Source organism: Antechinus flavipes, chromosome 5, assembly GCF_016432865.1.
Source record: "Antechinus flavipes isolate AdamAnt ecotype Samford, QLD, Australia chromosome 5, AdamAnt_v2, whole genome shotgun sequence".
NCBI classification, from domain to species: domain Eukaryota; kingdom Metazoa; phylum Chordata; class Mammalia; order Dasyuromorphia; family Dasyuridae; genus Antechinus; species Antechinus flavipes.
In genome coordinates this window covers 218,548,884-218,569,033 of record NC_067402.1, presented here as the reverse complement: position 1 = coordinate 218,569,033, position 20,150 = coordinate 218,548,884, and the positions used below count along the sequence as shown (strand labels likewise).

The window sequence follows — 20,150 nt, the reverse complement described above, 5'->3', positions numbered from 1 at the left end:
AATGAAGGCCTTCTACTTGGAGGCAAGGGAGAGGTGAATTGGTAGGAAGTGCATTAATATGAAAAAAGAATATTAAGAAAGCATTTTAAAAGTTTAAAGGTAAACAAAGGGAATCTGTCACTTGGATTGTACTATCACAAAATTAACTATTTGCATGAAATCAAATTAAAAATGTTTTCCATGTAAAGTATTTGGCTATTTTAAAATATCAAGGTGCTCTTAATCACATAATTCTAAGTCTTTGACTGTAAGGTTAGCCAGTATTTATTTCTAGATGTTTCCTTAATTTTAAGAATTTTGAGAACACGGGTACAAGAAGTAGTTACAAATAGTTTCTTTGGAAACAGTCTTGAAGAATACTTAGTATCAATAGTGTTAAAATAGCAAGGCTAAATTTTAAAAGATGAAATGGAATAGAAAACTTTAAAGCATTTCTGAAGAAAAGATACTGAAATAAAAACTAAGAGACAAGAAAAACCTAGAAAGGTAAATTTAAGAATTCTGATCAATGCAATGACTAACTGTATCTCCAGAGGTGAGGCATGTTACCTACATCCTGACAAAGAAGTGATGGACTCAAGGAACAGAAAGAGATAATACATTTGTGGACTTGGCCACTATGTGGATTCATTTTGTTTAACTTAAATGTTACAAATTTTTTCCAGTTTTTAACAGAGGAATGGAAAGTGAGGGTTGGGGAGAAAGATTAGAAACAATGATGCCAGATAAATGCATAGAAGTGGGGTCAGCTAGTTGGTATAATGAATAAAGCATCAGCCCTGAAATCAGGAAGACCTGAGTTCAAATCTGGCCTCAGATACTTAACAGTTCTGTTAAGTGTGACCCTGGGCAAGTCACAATTGCCTCAGCAAAAAAACAAAAAACCAAAAAACAAACAAACAAAAAATGCATAGAAGAGAAGGAAGTATAGATAAGCAAGTTTGAAAAGTAACATGTCAGATTTATTATTTAAAAAAGCAGTATGAAATGGAGATTCAGTTTCACATGCAATACTCTATGTTCTGTATGGAAAGGCTCATGTATATAAAAACTTCAAAAAGGGAAAAAAGTTAAAAAAGCTCTGTGTGCTATTTTAAAATTAATTATGAAGGCTGAGAACTGGGACTATGAATGGCCGAGCAGCTGAAACTCAGAAAAGCTCTGATGTGACTCAGAACATACACGAAGTCAATAAACTTAACTAGCTGACACTTAAGGATAAACTTCCTTTACCAGGAAAATCTCTTCACTGTTTCCAGTGAATTAAAATTAGGATCTTGAATATATTATTACTCAGTTGCCTTTAAAATATTTTTTGGTAACAAAAGCAAAAACTTTTGTCCCCCCCCCCCCCCCCAAAAGTATCTACTTTGTTGTAAACAAATTATGTCAGAAAGCTAACGAATGGCAATCTTTGAAAATCTGATTCCTCTTCTCCAAAAAAAGAATCTACTTTGAAAATGATATTAAATCTATCACCAAATTCTCTTCTATCAGGTACTGTCTTATACTTGTGAATACATTTTTAATGGTATTAGGAACCTTTTCAATACAAACTGCTGTTAACATTTGTAAACTATGATGCAATAATTATATTGTGTATAGTCCAGCATATTATTACATAGTTGGATACAATGAACGATTGGCTGAAGGTCAGAGAAATTCACTTTGGTATAAAAGGAGCCGTAGTCTTCAGAAATCTCCTTGTGCATCTAAAATAGAAAGTCACAGATTTATTTATTTATTTTTTATCAAAGCAACACCAGAGTATAGTTAAGAAACAACCAATCATTTTACATTTAAATGTTTTTACTTTCACAGAATGCTTAGTCCTGTTAGTTAACTGAAAAGTACAATGTACGTTAATGTAATGCAACAGAATTACTTAGAACTTAATATTAATAGTGTTTCATGATGGCGATTAATGTGGCTTTCTAATTTTAATCACAATTGTGTTCATTCTCTCAATAAATATTTATTGATTTCCTACTATATATGAAACACTATGTTGGGCTCTGTTCCTTAAATTTTCATATAGATGCTTTAAAAGGAAGTGAGAAATCTTTATTTCCATAATACTGCTATAGTCCTTCCATATTTCTAGAGAAGGGGGTTATAACTTTAAAAACACTTTAAGTATCTCAAAGCCAAGGCAATAAATTTTGAGGAAATACTAGACATCAGCCTTCTTCTTATATTTTACTCCTTCCCTACACTTAATTCCATATTAAAAGGAGAAGGCCATTGAAAGTTTGCTAATTTTTGAATACTTACCACTCTTCCTCAGAAGTTCTCCTTTTCTGGATTTATCTAGTTCTTCCAAAAATTGTTCAAAACTTCTCACATAGGGAGCCAGACTGGTCTTCTTATAATCTAAGAGACAAATAAAATGTGTTCAACTCAGCATTTTAGCATCAAAGGCTATGGGAGCCTATGAATGTTCTTTAATATGCCTCACTCCTGTTTGGTTGATTGCTTTCCTAGTCATTCTACTAATAGGCAAAATCAAATGACTATTTATTAAAGGTTCTTCATCTTAGAAACTTTGGCTTCTAATACCTGGTTTCCTAAAAGAGCAATATATTTTAGGTGATCTGACCTATGATTTCTGGAAACATTAAGAATCTGATGCTGACAAAAAGAATATACATTCTTTTCAAAGTATGTGAAGCAAAGGTTTTATATTGAATTTTCTTCTCTTTTGCATGATAATATCTGAGTTGTACATGTTCAGGGAAGAAAAAAATCTACTTTTGAAACTTTTGGCAAGGAAGCATTACAGGTCTATCTCATACTGAGTTTTTATATTAGTCTAAGAGTATCCCTACAGAAATTCACTTAAGCATTCACTTAAGCAGACTTAATTTAAAACAAATAAAACAAATCTAAAATGTTTCCTCCTACAGGTCATTTTACAGATAAGAAAACTGAAGCAAACAGGGTTAAGTGACTTGCCCAATGTCATAGAGCTAGTGTTTGAGGCTGCATTTGAACTCAGGTCTTTCAGAAACTTGAGGCATAATCATTGTGTCATTTAGCTGCCCATAAAATATTAGGGGACCTTCATTTATTTATCTAATAGACACATGAACTACTACTGTTTTGGACTTGCGGCACAGGGTCCCAAAATACCTCTTAATTGAAAAGTCAGATACTATAATAAGAAATTTGTACCTTACCAAAAAAAAAAATCTCATGGTGAATTTTCCTGATCTTAGATATACCATTATAATAACTGTTTATCATTAATTGTAATAACAAGCAACCTCACTAAGAAAATGTTTTAAGGCTTACAAAACACTTCCCAAATAACTCTGTGAGAGAATAATATAATTTGCAAAGGCTAAGTCTTATAAATTAGAGACAAAACTTCACTGTAGTCTAGCATTATCATAATGAAAAAAGTTTTCTGACTTTAAATTATCATACCACAAAACTTCTTATTTTGGACTTAACCTATTAAGTCAACTTAGGAAAGGCATAAAAATGTAAAATACAGTGCCTATTCTAAAGGATTTAAATTGGAAAAACCAGATGTATGTCTCTGAAGAAATTATCTGATTAAAGATCAAAATCAATTGGAACAGACAAGAGATACTAAGAATACAGAAGCCCAGATATAGAAGACATTCAGAGACTGAAATAGTTAAGATAGTGCTAAAGTTGTCTTTTTGACTTTAGATGAAAGTCATTCTAGGTGAAGAAGCACCATTAATTAGGTGATTATGGCGCAGTACTGCTTGATAAGCATGTGGTAACCACAAAGAGGCAGCTAGGTGGCTCAATAGATAGTGCTGGTCTTAAATCTTGCCTCACACTCACTTGACTATGTGACCCTGGGAAAATTACGAGTTCACTCAGTCTGTCTCCTTATTTGTAAAATAAGTAATAATACTTATGTCATAGATCTTAGGATGAAATGAGATAACAAGTGAAGTTATCCTCAAAGTACTAAATAAATGCTAGTTATTATTATTATGGACCTAGGTTATATGAGTTACGCCACTAGAGTTTTCACCTACTTCAACCCACTCATTTTACATATGAAGACACTGGGGCCCAGAGAAATTAAGTGACCTGCTAAAGGTCACAAAGCTAGTAAACAATAGTACTAGGATTTAAACTCAGGCTCACTGCCTCTTTCTCTGTACATGATGCTTCCATAACTCATGCAGTCCCTGAAGTCCCATATCTTAGGGACCTTTGAAATCAATGAATTTTAGTTCAACCTTCCATCCAAACAAGAACTCTTTTGACAATGTTCCTGACATAGTCATCAAAGCTCAGCTTACAATGTCCAAGAACAGATAAAATAAGAATAAAATTAAAAATAAAAATCAAAAAAAGAAAACATCTTTTATGTAAATCACTACATTATTATTATTACGTCACCCAACAAGGCAATCTATCCTACTTTGGGATAGTTCTGATTCTTAGACAAATCCTCATATTGATTTGAAAATTGATTCCCTGCTATTCTTACCCAGTGGTGCTGGTTCCCTCTTTTGCAGCTACACAGAATATACATATTTCATTTTCCATGCAATTTATTTAAATATCTAAAGACACTTGTCAAATTCCTCTCTAAGTCTTATCTTTTACAGGTAAAATATTCCTACTTTCTTCATCTACTATTGTATATGCTTTTCACATGTATATGCCTTTACAATAGCATAGTGGCCCAAATTTCAACACAGTACAGTTTCATGTCTGATTTCCCTAGTTAGATTTTTTTTTCTCTAAGGGTTGAAAGTCAATTAAACTAGCTACTATAGAAATGTCATTTCTAATGAAACAAAATTACCTACTCTCTGGAATTGCCATAATAAAAACCTGGATAGCTGAAATAATATTAGGTGGTATCTACTGGCCCATTTAAAATTTAACCTTCTTTAATACATACCCTCACAAGCTAAATGTACTAGAGTTGCAAAGCAAAGTGGTATGGGAGATCTGAGGGTGAAAAATATTATCCAAAGGGATAAGGGAAGATTTTATAGAAGAAATGTTATTTGTTATTTGTTAAAGGTTGACCCAACATTTTAAAAATGCAGGGAAACTATTCTAGGAAAGGAGAACAATATCAATAAAAAAGTAAAGTGACAGGATTAAGAGTTGTCCAATTAGGGCCAAGTGTGGAATGCATAGGAAGGGACTAATATGAGATAAACTCAGATGTATATGCTGTTGCCATATTGTGGAAGGCCTTGAATGCAAAGTAGAATAGTTTCAAAGTTCTTTGAAAGGAAATAGGGAGCTACTGAAAACTTTTGAGGAGTGAGATAATTAAGAGATCTTTGAATACACAGATTTATTTTAAAAGTATTACTAAGGATAAACTGAAAAGGGGAGATTGCAAAGATAGAGAGGTCTATTAGAAAACTTCTTCAGGGACAGCTGGATGGTGCAGTGGGTAGAGCACCAGCCCTGAAGTCAGGAGGACCTGAGTTCAAATCCAGCCTCAAATACTTCCTAGCTGTGTGACCCTGGACAAGTCACTTAACCCCAATTGACTCAGCAAAAAACGAAACAAAAACAAACAAAAAAACCTACTTCAACAGTGCTAGTGAATGACCAGAATGTTGAATCAACAATATGTGAAAAATGACTAGTTATTAAATAATACTAATTGGTGATGCATTACAGTGCAATTTCCTTAATCCTTTGTACTTGTATCCTCAGTGCCTACTACTGTGAATAGTATATTAACAGGCACTTAAAAAAATACTCGTTGATGCTATGATACCATCATTATTGTTATTAAGAATTCTGATTATGGTGAGTCTATCTTTGTAGGATGGTACTATGGGCAAGGTGAGTTATAGTGAGGCATTACTGACCTACCTCTAGTGCGACGCTTGGTATCAGGTTCAGCTTCATTCTCTTTGTCCCCATCATCTTCATTACTGGAGACCATATCTAATTCGTGGCAGATCTGGCTACAAATAAGAGGACTTCAAAGTTGGGTCTAGTTTGTCATTATAACATAACCATTTAATTAATAGCTATATTATAAACTATGTTGCTTCCAAACAGAATTTTAATTTGGGATCCAAGTAAGTCTACGCAGAATAAAGATTTCTAAGAAAATTTAAATAAAGGGCACACCTTATGGTGGGAACGGTGAATGGGTCAAACTGATCCACTTTCTGCAAATCAATAGGAACAGAAATACGTCCTACAAGAATCCAAACAAAAAAATAGCTTTAATTTTTTGCTATTAACAAAGGGCAAATCATTTCAATTTGCCTATTATAAGAAATTATTCAAAAATACTTTGCTAAAAATAAAATGGGGGAAAAGCTGAACTAGAAGCATTTTGAGCAAGGCTTATAGAGTTGTTATATCACAAAATTTATAAAAATCATGCAGAGTCTGTACAGAGAGAACACTGGCTTGTTTACCAAATCTCTGAACGGTAAACTGAAGGGCACCACTTTGAAGGCTAAAGTTAAATTTCAGACTACTAAAGAGCAAGTACATTTTTTTTTAAGAGTAAATACTATTTGAACTCATTACTCAGAATTGGGATAGGTTGAAAAGAGTTTCAAAAAGTTTAGATAAAATTATGTTAGAGTCCTACGAGGTTATACTAGGAAAACTAATTTTGAGGATGCATCAACTCTTAGGAGAAAAACTACATCCTGCTTTAACATATCCACTGATGCTTATGCCAAAGGCTGAGCACTATGCTTAATGATTCATGGCTATTCCCCAGTATGGAAATTTTAATTTTAAATCCACACTTTAGATTTATCAAAACAACAACAAAAAGTATCTAAAAATGTCTTTTGCAATCTCTGAGAAAATCACAGAGATGTACTGAATTGAGAATACTAACTTTGCCTCATTTAGAAGTATAACAATAGACGGATAACTTAATCTTGCTAGGATTCCTTCCAATTTGTGAATTGATATTAATATTGTGAATTATAGACCTTTAAAAAAATACCTAGTTAGTGCCAATTGTTTAGTGGACAGTACCTGGCATTATATATATGTGAAAAAAATTTTTTTTAAAAATTTAATTTGTTAATACCTAATTGACTAAATAGAAAGTTGTCTAACTCAAGTTATTTTCTGGATTAATGATTAGATAGTAACTCTTCACCCTATCTCAGTAGAAAATGTTCCACCCATAAATCTTTGTAGCTAAAATAAAAACTCTTAAGGATATTCATTTCCTTCTTATGTTTCTTTATTTAAATTGTACCTGTTTTAGGATGAACGCTGAATGGACTCTTCAATAAATGATTGATTCCTTTGCTAACATTAATATCCAATCGAGGAAAACAGTATTGTAGCATGATTTCCCAATCTATGTGCTGTCCAAATTTCTCATTTCTGACAGACTTTAAAAACAAACAGAAATCCAATGTGATAAATAACAAAGAACCTTTTAAAATATTTTTTCTTTTTTGTCTGATTTTGTGGTTTTATTGATATAGCAAGCTCCTGATGAAGAAACTCTCTGTACCAATGCAGATGGGTATCTGTTCTACAACTTTGTCTTTTTTTTCCCCTCACATTACTCGTGTTTTATTTTTTATTTCAAAAATAATGATTTAATAATTGAGAACATAAGGCATAACACAATCATAAAATATTAGACCGGAGAAGACTTTAGATATCATTTATTTTAACACCCTCATTTTGCCTCTAAGGAAACTGAGCTTTAGAAGGTAATCTGAATTGCCAAGTGCTATAAAGGTAAGATTATAGAACAAAAATTTAAATCCAAGTCTCAGGCTTTAAATATATATAAGTAGAGGTGAATATCTATATGTATATACAAATTATGTACATATTATATGTATGTTAATATATCTATATATTAAATCTGTTTCTAGAGATCTGGATCTTTATGTATATATATATATATATATATACATACACATATATGTTTATGCAACTATATCTTGTTATGCTATTTTTTTTATTAAAGCTTTTTATTTTCAAAACATATGCATGGACAATTTTTATCATTGACCCCTGCAAAGCCTTGTGTTCCAAATTTTCCCCTTCTTCACCCTGCCCTCTCCTCTAGATGGCAAGTAATCCAACATATGTTAAACATGTTAAAATATATGTTAAATCCAATATATGTATACACAGTTATAAAATTATCTTGTTGCACAAGAAAAACCAGATCAAAAAGAAAAAAAATGAGAAAGAAAACAACAAAAAAAAAAAATAAAAATGCTATATTGTGATTCACACTCAGTTCCCACAGTCCTCTCTGGGTATAGATGGCTCTTTTCCTCACAAGATCATTGGAACTGGCCTTAGTCATCTCACTGTATAACTTCTAGTTTTAAAAGACCACTTGGGCCACTTAGGTTACATGTTAAAACTCATAGGCCAATATAACAAAAAGACTCAAACTTCTTTTCCTGACTGAGACCAACTAGCCCATGCTGTATCTGTTTTTTCTTGCAAAGTAAAAATGACCAGCCATTTTCAACATACAAGAAAATAATGAACACTCAATAAATTATATTTTTTTCCTTTCCAAAACCAAATATTTTAGCAAAACATACCCGATATTTGTTCACTACTTGTTTCAAATGTTCCCAGCGCTGGACAGAATTATGAAACTTCTGGAATCCTTGCTGAAGCTCAGCATGAAGAGGTGACAGGAAGTTAAGAAACCAGAACTTTAGATTATGATATTTAAGATAAAATCCCAAACATGATTTATACAATGGATATTTATAAGAATGTGTAAAATTTGCAAATATTTAGGGAGTAAGTGCACATTTTTTAAAGAGCCACAATTTTTAAAAGAATCTGGCTAGATTTTCTGAATGTCAATTTTTTGTTACTATTCTCACAGTTCCTTAGTAAATGAAGGAAAGAAATCCAGAGGGTAGAAAAAAATTACATTGAGATGTGAAGGATAAAAAGGACTAAAATAGGGCAGAAAACAATTACTCATAGTATCACAGATGAAGACAGCTGGTTTAATAATTTTTTTAGAAAGGATATATTCAGGAACAAGCATTAGAATTTTATTCCAGTTCTCTTTATTTTCAAGAATATCTTGACCAAGCAGGGCATATTCTTCAAAATATTTTTCTACTATGTTTATTGATTTTCTGTAAGGATAAAAACCACAGATCCATTATCATCAACATGTACACATACAGATTCTGTTACTTAATGGGATTAATTATTCAATTTCATTGAATTGATATTTAGATTTGCAAATGTTAATTAACTGTTAAAGCCCATAATACTATAGTGTCAGAAGTAGCCACAGACAGGATAGCAGAAGTCGCAGTATAAAAAACATAATTCATAGGTTTAATTTTGAACAACCTACTTTAATCACATAATAGCATTTTAAAAGACAAGTAGAAATTGGCAAAATAAAACAAAAATAATATTTCACATGAAATATGTTTCTATAAAGTATGGTCTCAGAAAACATGAAGAAAATTTTGAATTACACAGTGTCTTTTTGAACAGACCTGATGAAAGGATGAATCTTTGAACTCAGATGAACCTTCTTTTTCATATCTTCTCCTCCCTAAAAAATAATTTAAAAAAGAACTATTTATGTACAAGCAAATTAAAAAAAATTCAAGAACTCCTATCATATTTTGTAACTATACAAAAGATTAATTATAATATTTCTTTAAATGTGGATGCTTGGAAACTATTTAACATACTGTCCCAATACCTGCAATTTTATATGATAATTTCACTTGACATAAATGAATAGGAAAAACAAATTAACTTCCTTTTTTATTATAATGGTAAAAACTTACATGCAAGTCTGAAATATCAAACTGTCCCATACAGTTTCCAAATAAAACCAGCTATTTATAATTAAATTTATTCTAGAATGGAATACTCTAAAGGATATACTTGTCATAATAAGGATAGTTCTAAGTTTTCATTTTCTGTACTATTAAATATTCCAGAGTTAATGACGTTTGACACAGCAGTAAATTTTAATTGTAATTAAGGGTATCATACCTTGACAAGACTTAGATATTCTACTATCCCAGAACGTACTGCTGAGGATAATTTTCTAACTGTTTCATCACACACCCAGCAATGAACACCTCTCCTTCCAGAATATATCCAGAGGCAATGCTTAAATCCAAAATCCTCTGTGGGAAAAAAAGTTGGGTGTTTTTACTTCTCCTAATAAATCCATGCATATTTTCTTAAAAAGAAAAGCACTGGTCATATTTGTAAATGCAATTCACTCTAACACTTTTTGTATTACATGTTTTAGGATAATAACACATTAGGACATCTTGATAACTAATGAAAAAAAAGATGCTATAGCAATATAAGAACAGCTAGGTGGCAGAGTGGATAGAGCTCTGAGCTTGAAGTCAGGAAGGCTCATCTTCCCAAGATCAGATTTAGCCTCACACACTCACCAGCTATGTACCTTGGGCAAGTCACTTAATCCTATTTGCCTGTTTCCTTATCTATGAGTTGGAGAAGAGAATGGCAAACAATTTCAGTATCTTTGCTAAGAGAATCCCAAATGGGGTCATGAAGAATTGTAGTAGTATAAACCAGTGCTCAGAAGAAAACTATTAATCTAAATTAAGAAATTTTCTTTGCTGTAATGAGATGAAATATAGCTCTAGAACCTTCCAATGAAACTCAATGGCTATATTTTCTGCAGTTTTACAGAATCTAAACATTCTTCCATATAATAATCCTTCACATATTTGAAAACAACCTCCTTAGGTTTATTCTACTTCATGCTAACCATTCTTAGTATCTTTAACTATTCTTCCCATGACATATTTGAGTCATCTCCCTATCCTGGTTGCCTTTCTCTTTATATGCTACAGCTTGCAACATCCCTTCTCCTATGGTGTCTAGAATTCAGAAACCATGTGAGATACTTTACCTTTTAGAGCTCTGTCTATGATGTGGATAGCCATTGTCATAAGGGTCCAGCATTTAGAACATATATCTGCAGAACTGAAGCAGAGAAACCATTAGTGACTAACTGCCATCGGAACCCTTCCAGTCAGCTCCTAGATGTCTTTCCTTACCTACAGCACCTCCTCACATCATCATAGTCTGTCATGTCAATGTCAAACACCAACTCTTTTTCCTGAGCCTGAAAAGCCCCTAGCTTCACTGTATTATGTTGAATGGGCTGTGGACAAGAAAAAAAGAAACCTATTAATTTCAAGCAAGCATTTTCATTTGCTCTACTACTAATTACCACAAATAGAAGAGTGACCAAAATGAAGTCACAAATGTTCAGCTGAAATCAGTGAAATCTCATTAATTTGGATCTTACAAATTAGATATTTGTGATAATTTAGTGAGTATTGGCCTTGTTTACTTTCCCAATGTATACTAAAGATAGAGTTTGCTAAATAGTTCATATGGGTACTCAATATACATTGATTGTTATAATGTTTAATCTTAAGGTAAATGTTTTCAAATACTTTATAAATAAATATTGCAATATAAGCAATGTGCTAATTTTAAATTATTTTAAGGACTTTGACTTCAATTTAAAAACACATGATTAAGTGCCTACTCTGTTAGAGAGTACTCTGACAAGTGTTGAAAGATACAGAATTTAGATAGACATAGTCCTTGCCCCAACAGAATTTACAACCTTGTAACTTATATATGATACCTATGCAAGTACAATATGAGATAATGACAATAACTTATATAATTCCTTAAGCTTCACAAGTACATTCCTAATAACATCCTCTTGGTTATACACTTTGCCCTTGATAAAGATGACACTATTTTTTTTTTTTTTTTTAAGTTCTGTTACTTTTTTTGTCATCCTCCTTCCTAGTAAGCCTGGGCACCACCCTACAAGGTGTCTTGGACCTTTTTCTCCCACATAGAATTTTCTCTCTTTAGCCCACCCTATGCCAATCCTGTCACAGGTGCCTTAGTCACCTCTATGTTTGATCCCCAAACCTATATCCAGACTTGTATCACAAACTGTTTCTTAGATGTCTTCCCTAGGATATCCAGTTGGCTCCTCAAACTCAACATAGCAATGTTATATCCCCTCCTATTGTCACAGTTTTTCCCATTACCCTGGTTTCTGATCTTGGTATCATCCTTAATTCTTCCGTTTCCATGCCATTCAGTCATTAACTTTTTTGACTCTATATCTCACATCCATCCTTTTCTCTCCACCCACACAACCTTTACTCAAGCTAGGCTATCACCACTAGCCTAGATCACAGATATGCAGAGTTTTTTGAGGGTATATACCTATCAGATATAAATATTTTTTAATATTTACTCTCTATTTACTTATTTTACATTTTATATACATGTACTACTAAGCTAAAAATTAAACGTATTATTAAAATTACACACAAAAAAACAGAATGGTTTTTAAAATCCTTAAAAAAGGATGAGATAAAGATGAAATAATATTTTAACCTCAAGTCACTAGGGAGCCAATGCCATTTACTGAGTAGGGAAATGGTATGTTAAAACTTTCCTTTAGATAGTTCATGTAGAAGACTAGAAGGAGTGGAAGGGGAGGAGAAATCTGAGGCAGAGAGACCACAAGAGGTTACTGCAATCATCTAAGGGGAAGATAATGAAGTAGAAAAAAGAGGACAGACAGAAGAGATGCTGTTGAACTAGAAATATAAGGGGGAGGAAAGAGAGGAGTCAAACCTTCAAACAAAGGTGATGGGCAGGATGGTGGTATCCTCTATAGAACTAGGAGAATCTGGATAAAGGAAGGATTTTGGGGGAAAGGCAATAAGTGCTATTTTAGATACACTTATTTTGAGATGTCTGTAGATTGTCCAACTTGAAATGTCTGAGAGATCACTGATCATGCTGGACTTAAGCTCAGAGGGCATTAGGGATGCATATATAGAGCTGGGGTCACATCCATGGAGATTATAGTTAAACCCTTTGAAGCTAATGAAATCACCAAATATGAGAATAAAAGAGTGTTTAATACAGAGAAGCTTGGGGGAACATCCAGTTAAAAGACAGGAAATGAATGAAAATCCAATCAGGAAGACTGAAGAGTGGTCAAAAAGAGAAAGCAGGGCTAGGACAACTCAGAGAAGAGAAGGTATTAAAAATATCAAATGTTGCAAAGAGGTCAAGAAAGATGAGGACTAAGAAAAAGCTACTAGATTTATCAATTAAGAGATAACTGGTAACTTTGAAAAGAATAATTTCAGTTGAATGAGAAGATAAGGACAATGAAGCTGAGAGCCAAGAAGACAAGGTACCCTTGATGAAAAAGGGAAGGTTTTTGAGGAAAGAAAACATAACCATTTTGTGCTGTTTACTTTTTCCCTGCAAAAAATGAAGTGTGTGTGCGGAAATATAGGAGAACCTTTATTAGTAGACTAGTGATTAACTGGACACTATCTTGAAATGGAAAACACGCACACTCTAGCATGTATAGCTACAAATGATGAGGTGGAGGTGGTGATGGGAGATCAGGAGGTAGGAACACCCTAAGTGGATAATTTTTCCTGTTTTAACAGCTAAAGGTACTTGGGCAAGTTATGATCTTAAGGGGTGGATGGCTAGGACAGCCACATAGGAGGTCAATGAAAGGAGAGGGCAGAATGAGAATGTTGAAAGGAATGAAAGGAGAAGAAAAAGGGCATGTGAATATAGGATATGGCTGTACTGGTGAAAAGTCCTCAATTAGCTATGGGAAGGAGGTGGTATGGAGGTTAAGAAAAGGGGAAGAGGGTAGGATATAGTCTGTACATTAGAGATCACAGCAACAGCTTCTTAATTGGTCTCACTACTTCTTCTCTTTCCCTCTCAAACTATCCTCCATTCAATTGCAAAAAGTATTCTTAAAACAGAGATAGCAAATATCTTTAAAATATATTTTTTTCTTGGGGCAGCTAGGTAGTGCAGTGGTTAAAGCCTAGCTCTGAAGTTAGGAAGACCTGAGTTCAAATCTGCTCTCAGACACACAGGCTGTGTGACCCTGGGTAAGTCACTTAACCACAAATGCCTCTTCAGTCTCCCCCCCCCCCCAAAAAAAAAAAATTCTTGAGAATAAATTGCAAATATTTTAGCATGTCATTTAACATTCACCACAATCTGGTTACTGCTTATTTTTATTTTATTTTATATCATTTTCCTTCACCCTTTCTTTTCCAGGTAAATTATATTGCTCACTGTTCCCTATATACATTGCATCTATGGTCTCCAAGCCCTTGTACAAGTAGCCCCAACATCTGGAATGTCCCCTTAAAGAACCTTCTAAAATACACCTTAGGTGTTACTTCCTACTTAAGACATTTCTTGTTTCTCAATTAATGGCACTGTCTCCCTCGTGAAATTACTTTTGTATTTACTCTCTTATGTATATCTTTTATTTTCTCAGTAGGATTTAAGCTTCTTGAGTGTAAAGATGACTTTATTTTTATATCCTAGTTCTCAGAACACTGCCTTACACATAATAGATCTTTCATAAATGCAAATGCACTACAGAGATGTAAAATGCTAAAATATATTCAAAGCTGAGGCTTACTTTTTAATGACTAGAGAGGGATGTGCATAGGAGGGGGCACTTGAGTTAAGCCTATTTGATTACTGTACATAAAAGTTATCAAACAATAGTTCTTTAAAGTTATTTTAAAATCGAAGTTTTTTTTTTAATCAATTAGTCTGAGGAAAACAAAGTTCCTCTTACTATCCTCTCAAATGCTATGATCTTCCCATCCAACCTTTGAGTCAACTTTATTAAACTAGTGCCTGACCTGGAATGAGGAAGTTTTACTATTGAGTTATATCAGTTGGGTCTAAACTCTTGACTCTTTGTGATCCTTTTCTGGGGGTTTTCTTGACAAAGATCTTGGAGTGATTTGTCATTTTCTTCTCTAGCTTATTTTACAGAACTGAGACAAATAAGGTTGCTCAGAATCACACAATTAGTTTACGTGTCTGAAGTTATATTTGAACTGAAGATGAGTCTTCCTGATTCCAAATCCCTAGGCTCCAGCCACTGCACCACCCAAATGCCAGTTAGGAAGACTTCTAGCCTCAGATACTTACTAGCTATGTGACCCTGATTGAGTCATTCAATCTCTGTTTGCATTAATCCACTGGAGAAGCAAATGGCAAACCACCCTACAAGCATCTTTGCCAAGAAAACCCACTGAGGGTCCTGAAGGGACCAAATGACTGAACAACAACAAAAGCAACAATGTACAATACACTGAGCCTCAATCCCCAACTCAATTTGAATTTAACCAATTTCAATTACTAACAAGTTACTGGCTCAGAGCAGTAAGACTGGAATACTTTGGGGATGCATGTGGCCAATCTTTGGGATGAGCCCCAACTAGCCCATACCTATTCTGACCCTTCCACACTTTCTCTGCACTTCTGGCATTTGTCCCTTTCTCTATTCACAAAGCCTAGTTTCACTCCTTAGCACCTCTTGCCTTGACAGTAGAAAAAGTATCCTAATTGTTCCTCTGCTTCAGGTCTCTCTATAATGTAATCCATTCTCCACAAAGCTGCCGAAGTGACTCTGTGAAAATTTAGGTCTGCCCATATCACTTCCATTCTCAGTCAATTCCAGGTTAATGAACTTGTAAAACTGGCTGTAGTTGTGTTTCTTTAGCAACATTGTGAATATATACCAAATGTTTACCTCATCAAGAATGAGAGCCCAATATACCCTTAGTAAAAATGCATAGACACTTACTCTGTGGGAATACACTGCTCCAATATCAATTTTGTATGGATTCATTTTCTGTATTTCCTTTTCCATCTCACTTTGGTTGTTGAAAGACTGGTAGCGAATGTATATATCATCTTTCAATGTGAATGAAAACTCCCGGTGCTGAAAATAATTCTTTACCACTGCAAAATACAAGTTTCACTTTTAAATTTCAAATTTGTTAAGTTCTTTTCATCTTTCAGCCCCAAACAGACATATTAATCAATTAATAAATATTGAAGGTTTATTAAGTTTCATTGAACAAGTATCAGTTAAGTATGAAAAGCATTATGAGAGGTGCTATAGAAGTAAAAAAAAGCCACATATACATAAAATTGTAGTTGCCTTGTTACTTGAGGAGAGGGGGCATAGAATGAGGTAAGAGAATTTAAACAAGGCAATACTCCAGGAAGAGCTGCTTATAAGCAGACTTCAAATAAGTATTCTAGCATGGTTACTGTAGTATGCCCACTTCTGTATTTTAGACAGTAGATATAATCAATTAAAGAGACTCATTCAATCACTCATCATTTCTAGTGTAGATTTCTAACAAGTAGAATGTAGTTCTATATACCAAGTGTTCCCCAACTGCCAATTGTATGATTCAGGTTCTCTTAGTCCCAAAGTTTGTTTATAGACAATCAAATGCTGATTATCAGGATGTGCTAAGAACAAGGCATAATTGGCACTTATATGTATTTAAGGAAATATTTGGGAAAACTAACTTATTAATGCTAACAAAATGTATTGAAGAGTGAGAATCCTAAGATGTGAAATGGTTGACAATGGTACCCCTATGTATTCTTTCACTTTCAGCAATATTACAATTTAATTGCATTACAAATTATTGAACCAAAAAATTTAAAAATAATAAACCATATTCAATTACCTTACTCTGAAAATGTTTTTATGACAGCAGAGATTTAATGAACTGTTAATAAAATTAAAATTATTTGAAATATTGTTGATTTCATCTATATCTCAGCTTTTAATTAAGTACCATATTCCTAAATTAAAAATATTTTTAGAAATATTTATAATTTATAAATGTATACATATATAACTTACCATTCATAAATAATTAAACTGATATGTGGGGAGAGGGGAGATTTCACCCTTTATACATACTTGGCACCTTTAACACTGGGCAACTTAACCTTTCCATCCTTTAGGGAACTCCCTGGATTTACAAATCTTGTATTGGCAGAGGGAACTTCCTCACTGAACAGGTCCAGTACCTATTCCTATGGCTATATTAGAGATATACTGCAAAAATGATTTTGGGGCAGCTAGTTGATATAGTGAATAGAGCACCAGCCCTGAAGTTAGGAGGACCTGAGTTCAAATTTAGCCTCAGACACTTAATATTCCTGGCTGTGTGACCCTAGGCAAGTCACTTAACTCCAATTGTCTTGGGGGGGAAAATGATTTTTAAAAATCTGAAGAACACTGATATAGAACAACATACAGATGAGGGAATAACTGAAAAATTCTCTTTTCAGAAGATGGAAAGACAACAATAAACACACTTATTAATACTTAAAAATAAAAGGAGAAATATATGACAAAATATACTTAGGAAAGCTCAATGGGGAACAAATTTGCTAAAATCAATATGCCTAAGAAAACAAATTATATAAATAAAGGTTTATGTAAGATCATTTTTACTTATTTGAATGTTTTGGATGATGTAAAGCCTTAAGAAAAAAAGTTTTATCTTTTTAGTCCTTCAAGGGGCTTTCTTAGGATTAATAATTAAGTTTCATAGGCTGTATTAGATAGAGGAAGACATTAAATCCTTTTCTTGGTATAGTGGAAAGAACCTTGAATATTGAGACCTGGGATCAAATCGTGGCTCACCTGGTCACCTACATGACTTTGGGAAAGTCACTAGTCACTTTAGGCTTTAATTTTCTCATCTGTAAAAACGAGGATTCTTTTTCCTTTCTAGACCTAGAAAGCTACAATACTGGAGCATTTCTTTTCATAGATCTAAGATCAAGGGATCAAAATTCCATTCCAACCCTCTCATTTTCTCTAGTTCAAAGGTGAATTACAGCTTAGGTCTTCTGGTACTAGAACTCTAGGATTTCAATGCTGAAATTTCCTGAACTCTAAGCAGTGATACTCAATAGATGGGGATACAAGGGCAATCGGGGAAGAAGAGGAGGAGAAAAGGGGAAGAATTCACAAAATCTCAGAGATCTCAGGCGGCAGCTAGTCTAACCCAGAGCTAAACAAGAGCCCAGTCTACAACACAATCAAATACTCATCCAGCTTTTGCTTAAGGATCTTAAGTGTCTACACTTTTAGCTAGCCCTCTAGGGGCTCACTTCTTAAAGACAAGCTATTATTTATAGAAAGATCTAACTTTGAGGTTATTCAAGGCAATTCCAATAGACTTGTGATGGAAAGTGCCATACACATCTAAAGAGAGAACTATGGAAATTGAATGTGGATCAAAGAACAGTATTTTTATTTTTGTTGTTAATTTGCTTGCTTTTTTTTTCCTTGTGTTTTTTCCTTTTGATTTGATTTGTGTGTGTGTGTGTGTGCAGCTTGATGAATATGGAAATTTGTTTAGAATAATTGTACATGTTTAACCTATATTGGATTGCTTGCTGCCTCCGGGAAGTGGAGTGGAGAGGAGAGGAAAAAAAAAATCTGAACCCAAGGTTTTCCAAAGGTGAATGTTAACTATCTTTGCATGTATTTGGAAAAATAAAATACTAATAAAATTCAAAAAAAATTATTAGGAAGTTCTTCCCTTTCAGCCAGGCTTAATCTTCCTCTTCAACTTTTATTTGATATTCCTAGTTCAGTATTCTGGGAGCAAGTAGAACAAAATCTAATCCAATCTAATCAGAATTCATTAAGTAACTGAAATGTGGAAGGTGTGAGAAGCAGCATTGAAAAGTAAGCAGAGCTGGCCGCAGTCAAGAATTCTGGGCTTCATATCTTGCCCAAAATACAGACCGACTGTGTGAGCCTGGACAAATCACTGTTAATAACAATAATGACGATGACAGCTGACATTTATCTAATGCTTCACAAATAATAATGATAACTAACAATTACACGATGCTCCAACAATAATGATGGCTAATACTGACATAGCACTTCAAATCCAATGATGCTGATAGCTAGAATTTACATGGAATTTCAATAATAGCAACAATAAAGATTGCTAGTTTTTCATAGCGCTTCAAAAATAATGATAGCTAATGTTTAAACTTCATTAACAATGAAAATGATCTCTAACATTTACGTAGCCCTTCAACAACAAAGATGACATAACTTTTACATAGCGCTTCATATTCGACGACGATAGCTAGTCTTTATACAGCGCTTCCTATGTGCCATGGCCAAGGCGGCCAGGTCTCAGAGTGGGGGGACCGAGTCACCCTCAGTAAGTGGAGATGGCTTCACCCCAATCCCGGACTCCCCCAAAGTCCTCTCCCTCCCCCCCAACCCAGGAACCCCTTCCTCGGTCACCTCCGCCATAATTGAGCCAGCGATAGTACTGGGAGTAGGGAAAGAGCCTCCGGTAGTAAAGCTTGAGCAGCTCGGGCAGCTCGGCGGGGTCAAAAGCCTCCATGAACTTCAGGGGTTTTTCCTGACAGCACCACCAGCGGGAAGAGTAACCCCAGACACAGTTTGGCGGGAAATCGGAATCTCGAGTCTGAACTACTACGCAGGCGCGCCAGGGGCGCGACGGGAAAGGGTCTTTTGGGAAGCCCTCTGGGACTTGTAGTTCCTTGCTCTGTATAAACTGGAGAGCGCAGCTTGTGCTCAGGCACTCGAGAAAAGAGGAGGCATTTATTGTTGTATTCCCCCAGGGAGACAGACTTTAGAGATGGGAGGACGTTGGAGATCACGCAGTGCTAACCATCATTTCATAGGGCAGGGGAAAGAGTTCCAAGAATCATTAACCCGAATATGGAATTATGTTTTGCATGATTTCACATGTATAATTGATATCACATTTCTTGCATTGTCAGCGCGCGCGCAAGGGTGTGTGTGTGTGTGTGTGTGTGTGTGTGTGTGTGTGTGTGTGTGTAGCCGGAAGGAGAGAATTTGGAACTCAAATATTAAAAAAAGAATGTTAAAATAAATAAAATAAAATTATCAAAAAAAATAATGAGGCTGCCTGACATTTGAGATGGTTTGGATAGAAAGAAACGAGACCAAGAGGGAGGTCGAAAAGAAGTCGACAGTTCAGCGGACGTTTATTATGACCTTGCTGTGTGCAGGGCGCCACGCTGGGCATTAGAGATAATTAGATGGAAAGGAAAAAAATCCCAGTTTTTAAGCAGCTGATATGTTATAGGAAGATACAGCACAAAAGTAAATGTAAAATGGAGTAAAAGTGCTTCCACACGTTTAACAATTGACTAGAAGGAGAGGAGAGATTGTATGCTGAATAAGCTCTTAGTTTAATTTGAATGATTCC

At 34.3% G+C, this 20,150-nt stretch overlaps 1 protein-coding gene across 1 annotated transcript; it reads right to left on the bottom strand.

Annotated features, from left to right (window-relative positions):
- Positions 1 to 248: 248 nt before the first annotated feature.
- Positions 249 to 19,370, bottom strand: PRIM1 (DNA primase subunit 1). Its single transcript, XM_052001139.1, has 13 exons — positions 19,193 to 19,370; positions 15,683 to 15,840; positions 11,034 to 11,140; positions 10,886 to 10,959; positions 9,985 to 10,121; positions 9,474 to 9,532; positions 8,989 to 9,098; positions 8,541 to 8,632; positions 7,214 to 7,352; positions 6,109 to 6,178; positions 5,845 to 5,939; positions 2,275 to 2,373; positions 249 to 1,712 (listed from the first exon to the last, which is right to left on the bottom strand). Exons 1-13 carry the CDS (start codon positions 19,293 to 19,295, stop codon positions 1,693 to 1,695), a joined length of 1,263 nt encoding a protein of 420 aa, XP_051857099.1. The 5' UTR covers positions 19,296 to 19,370; the 3' UTR covers positions 249 to 1,692.
- Positions 19,371 to 20,150: the final 780 nt, after the last annotated feature.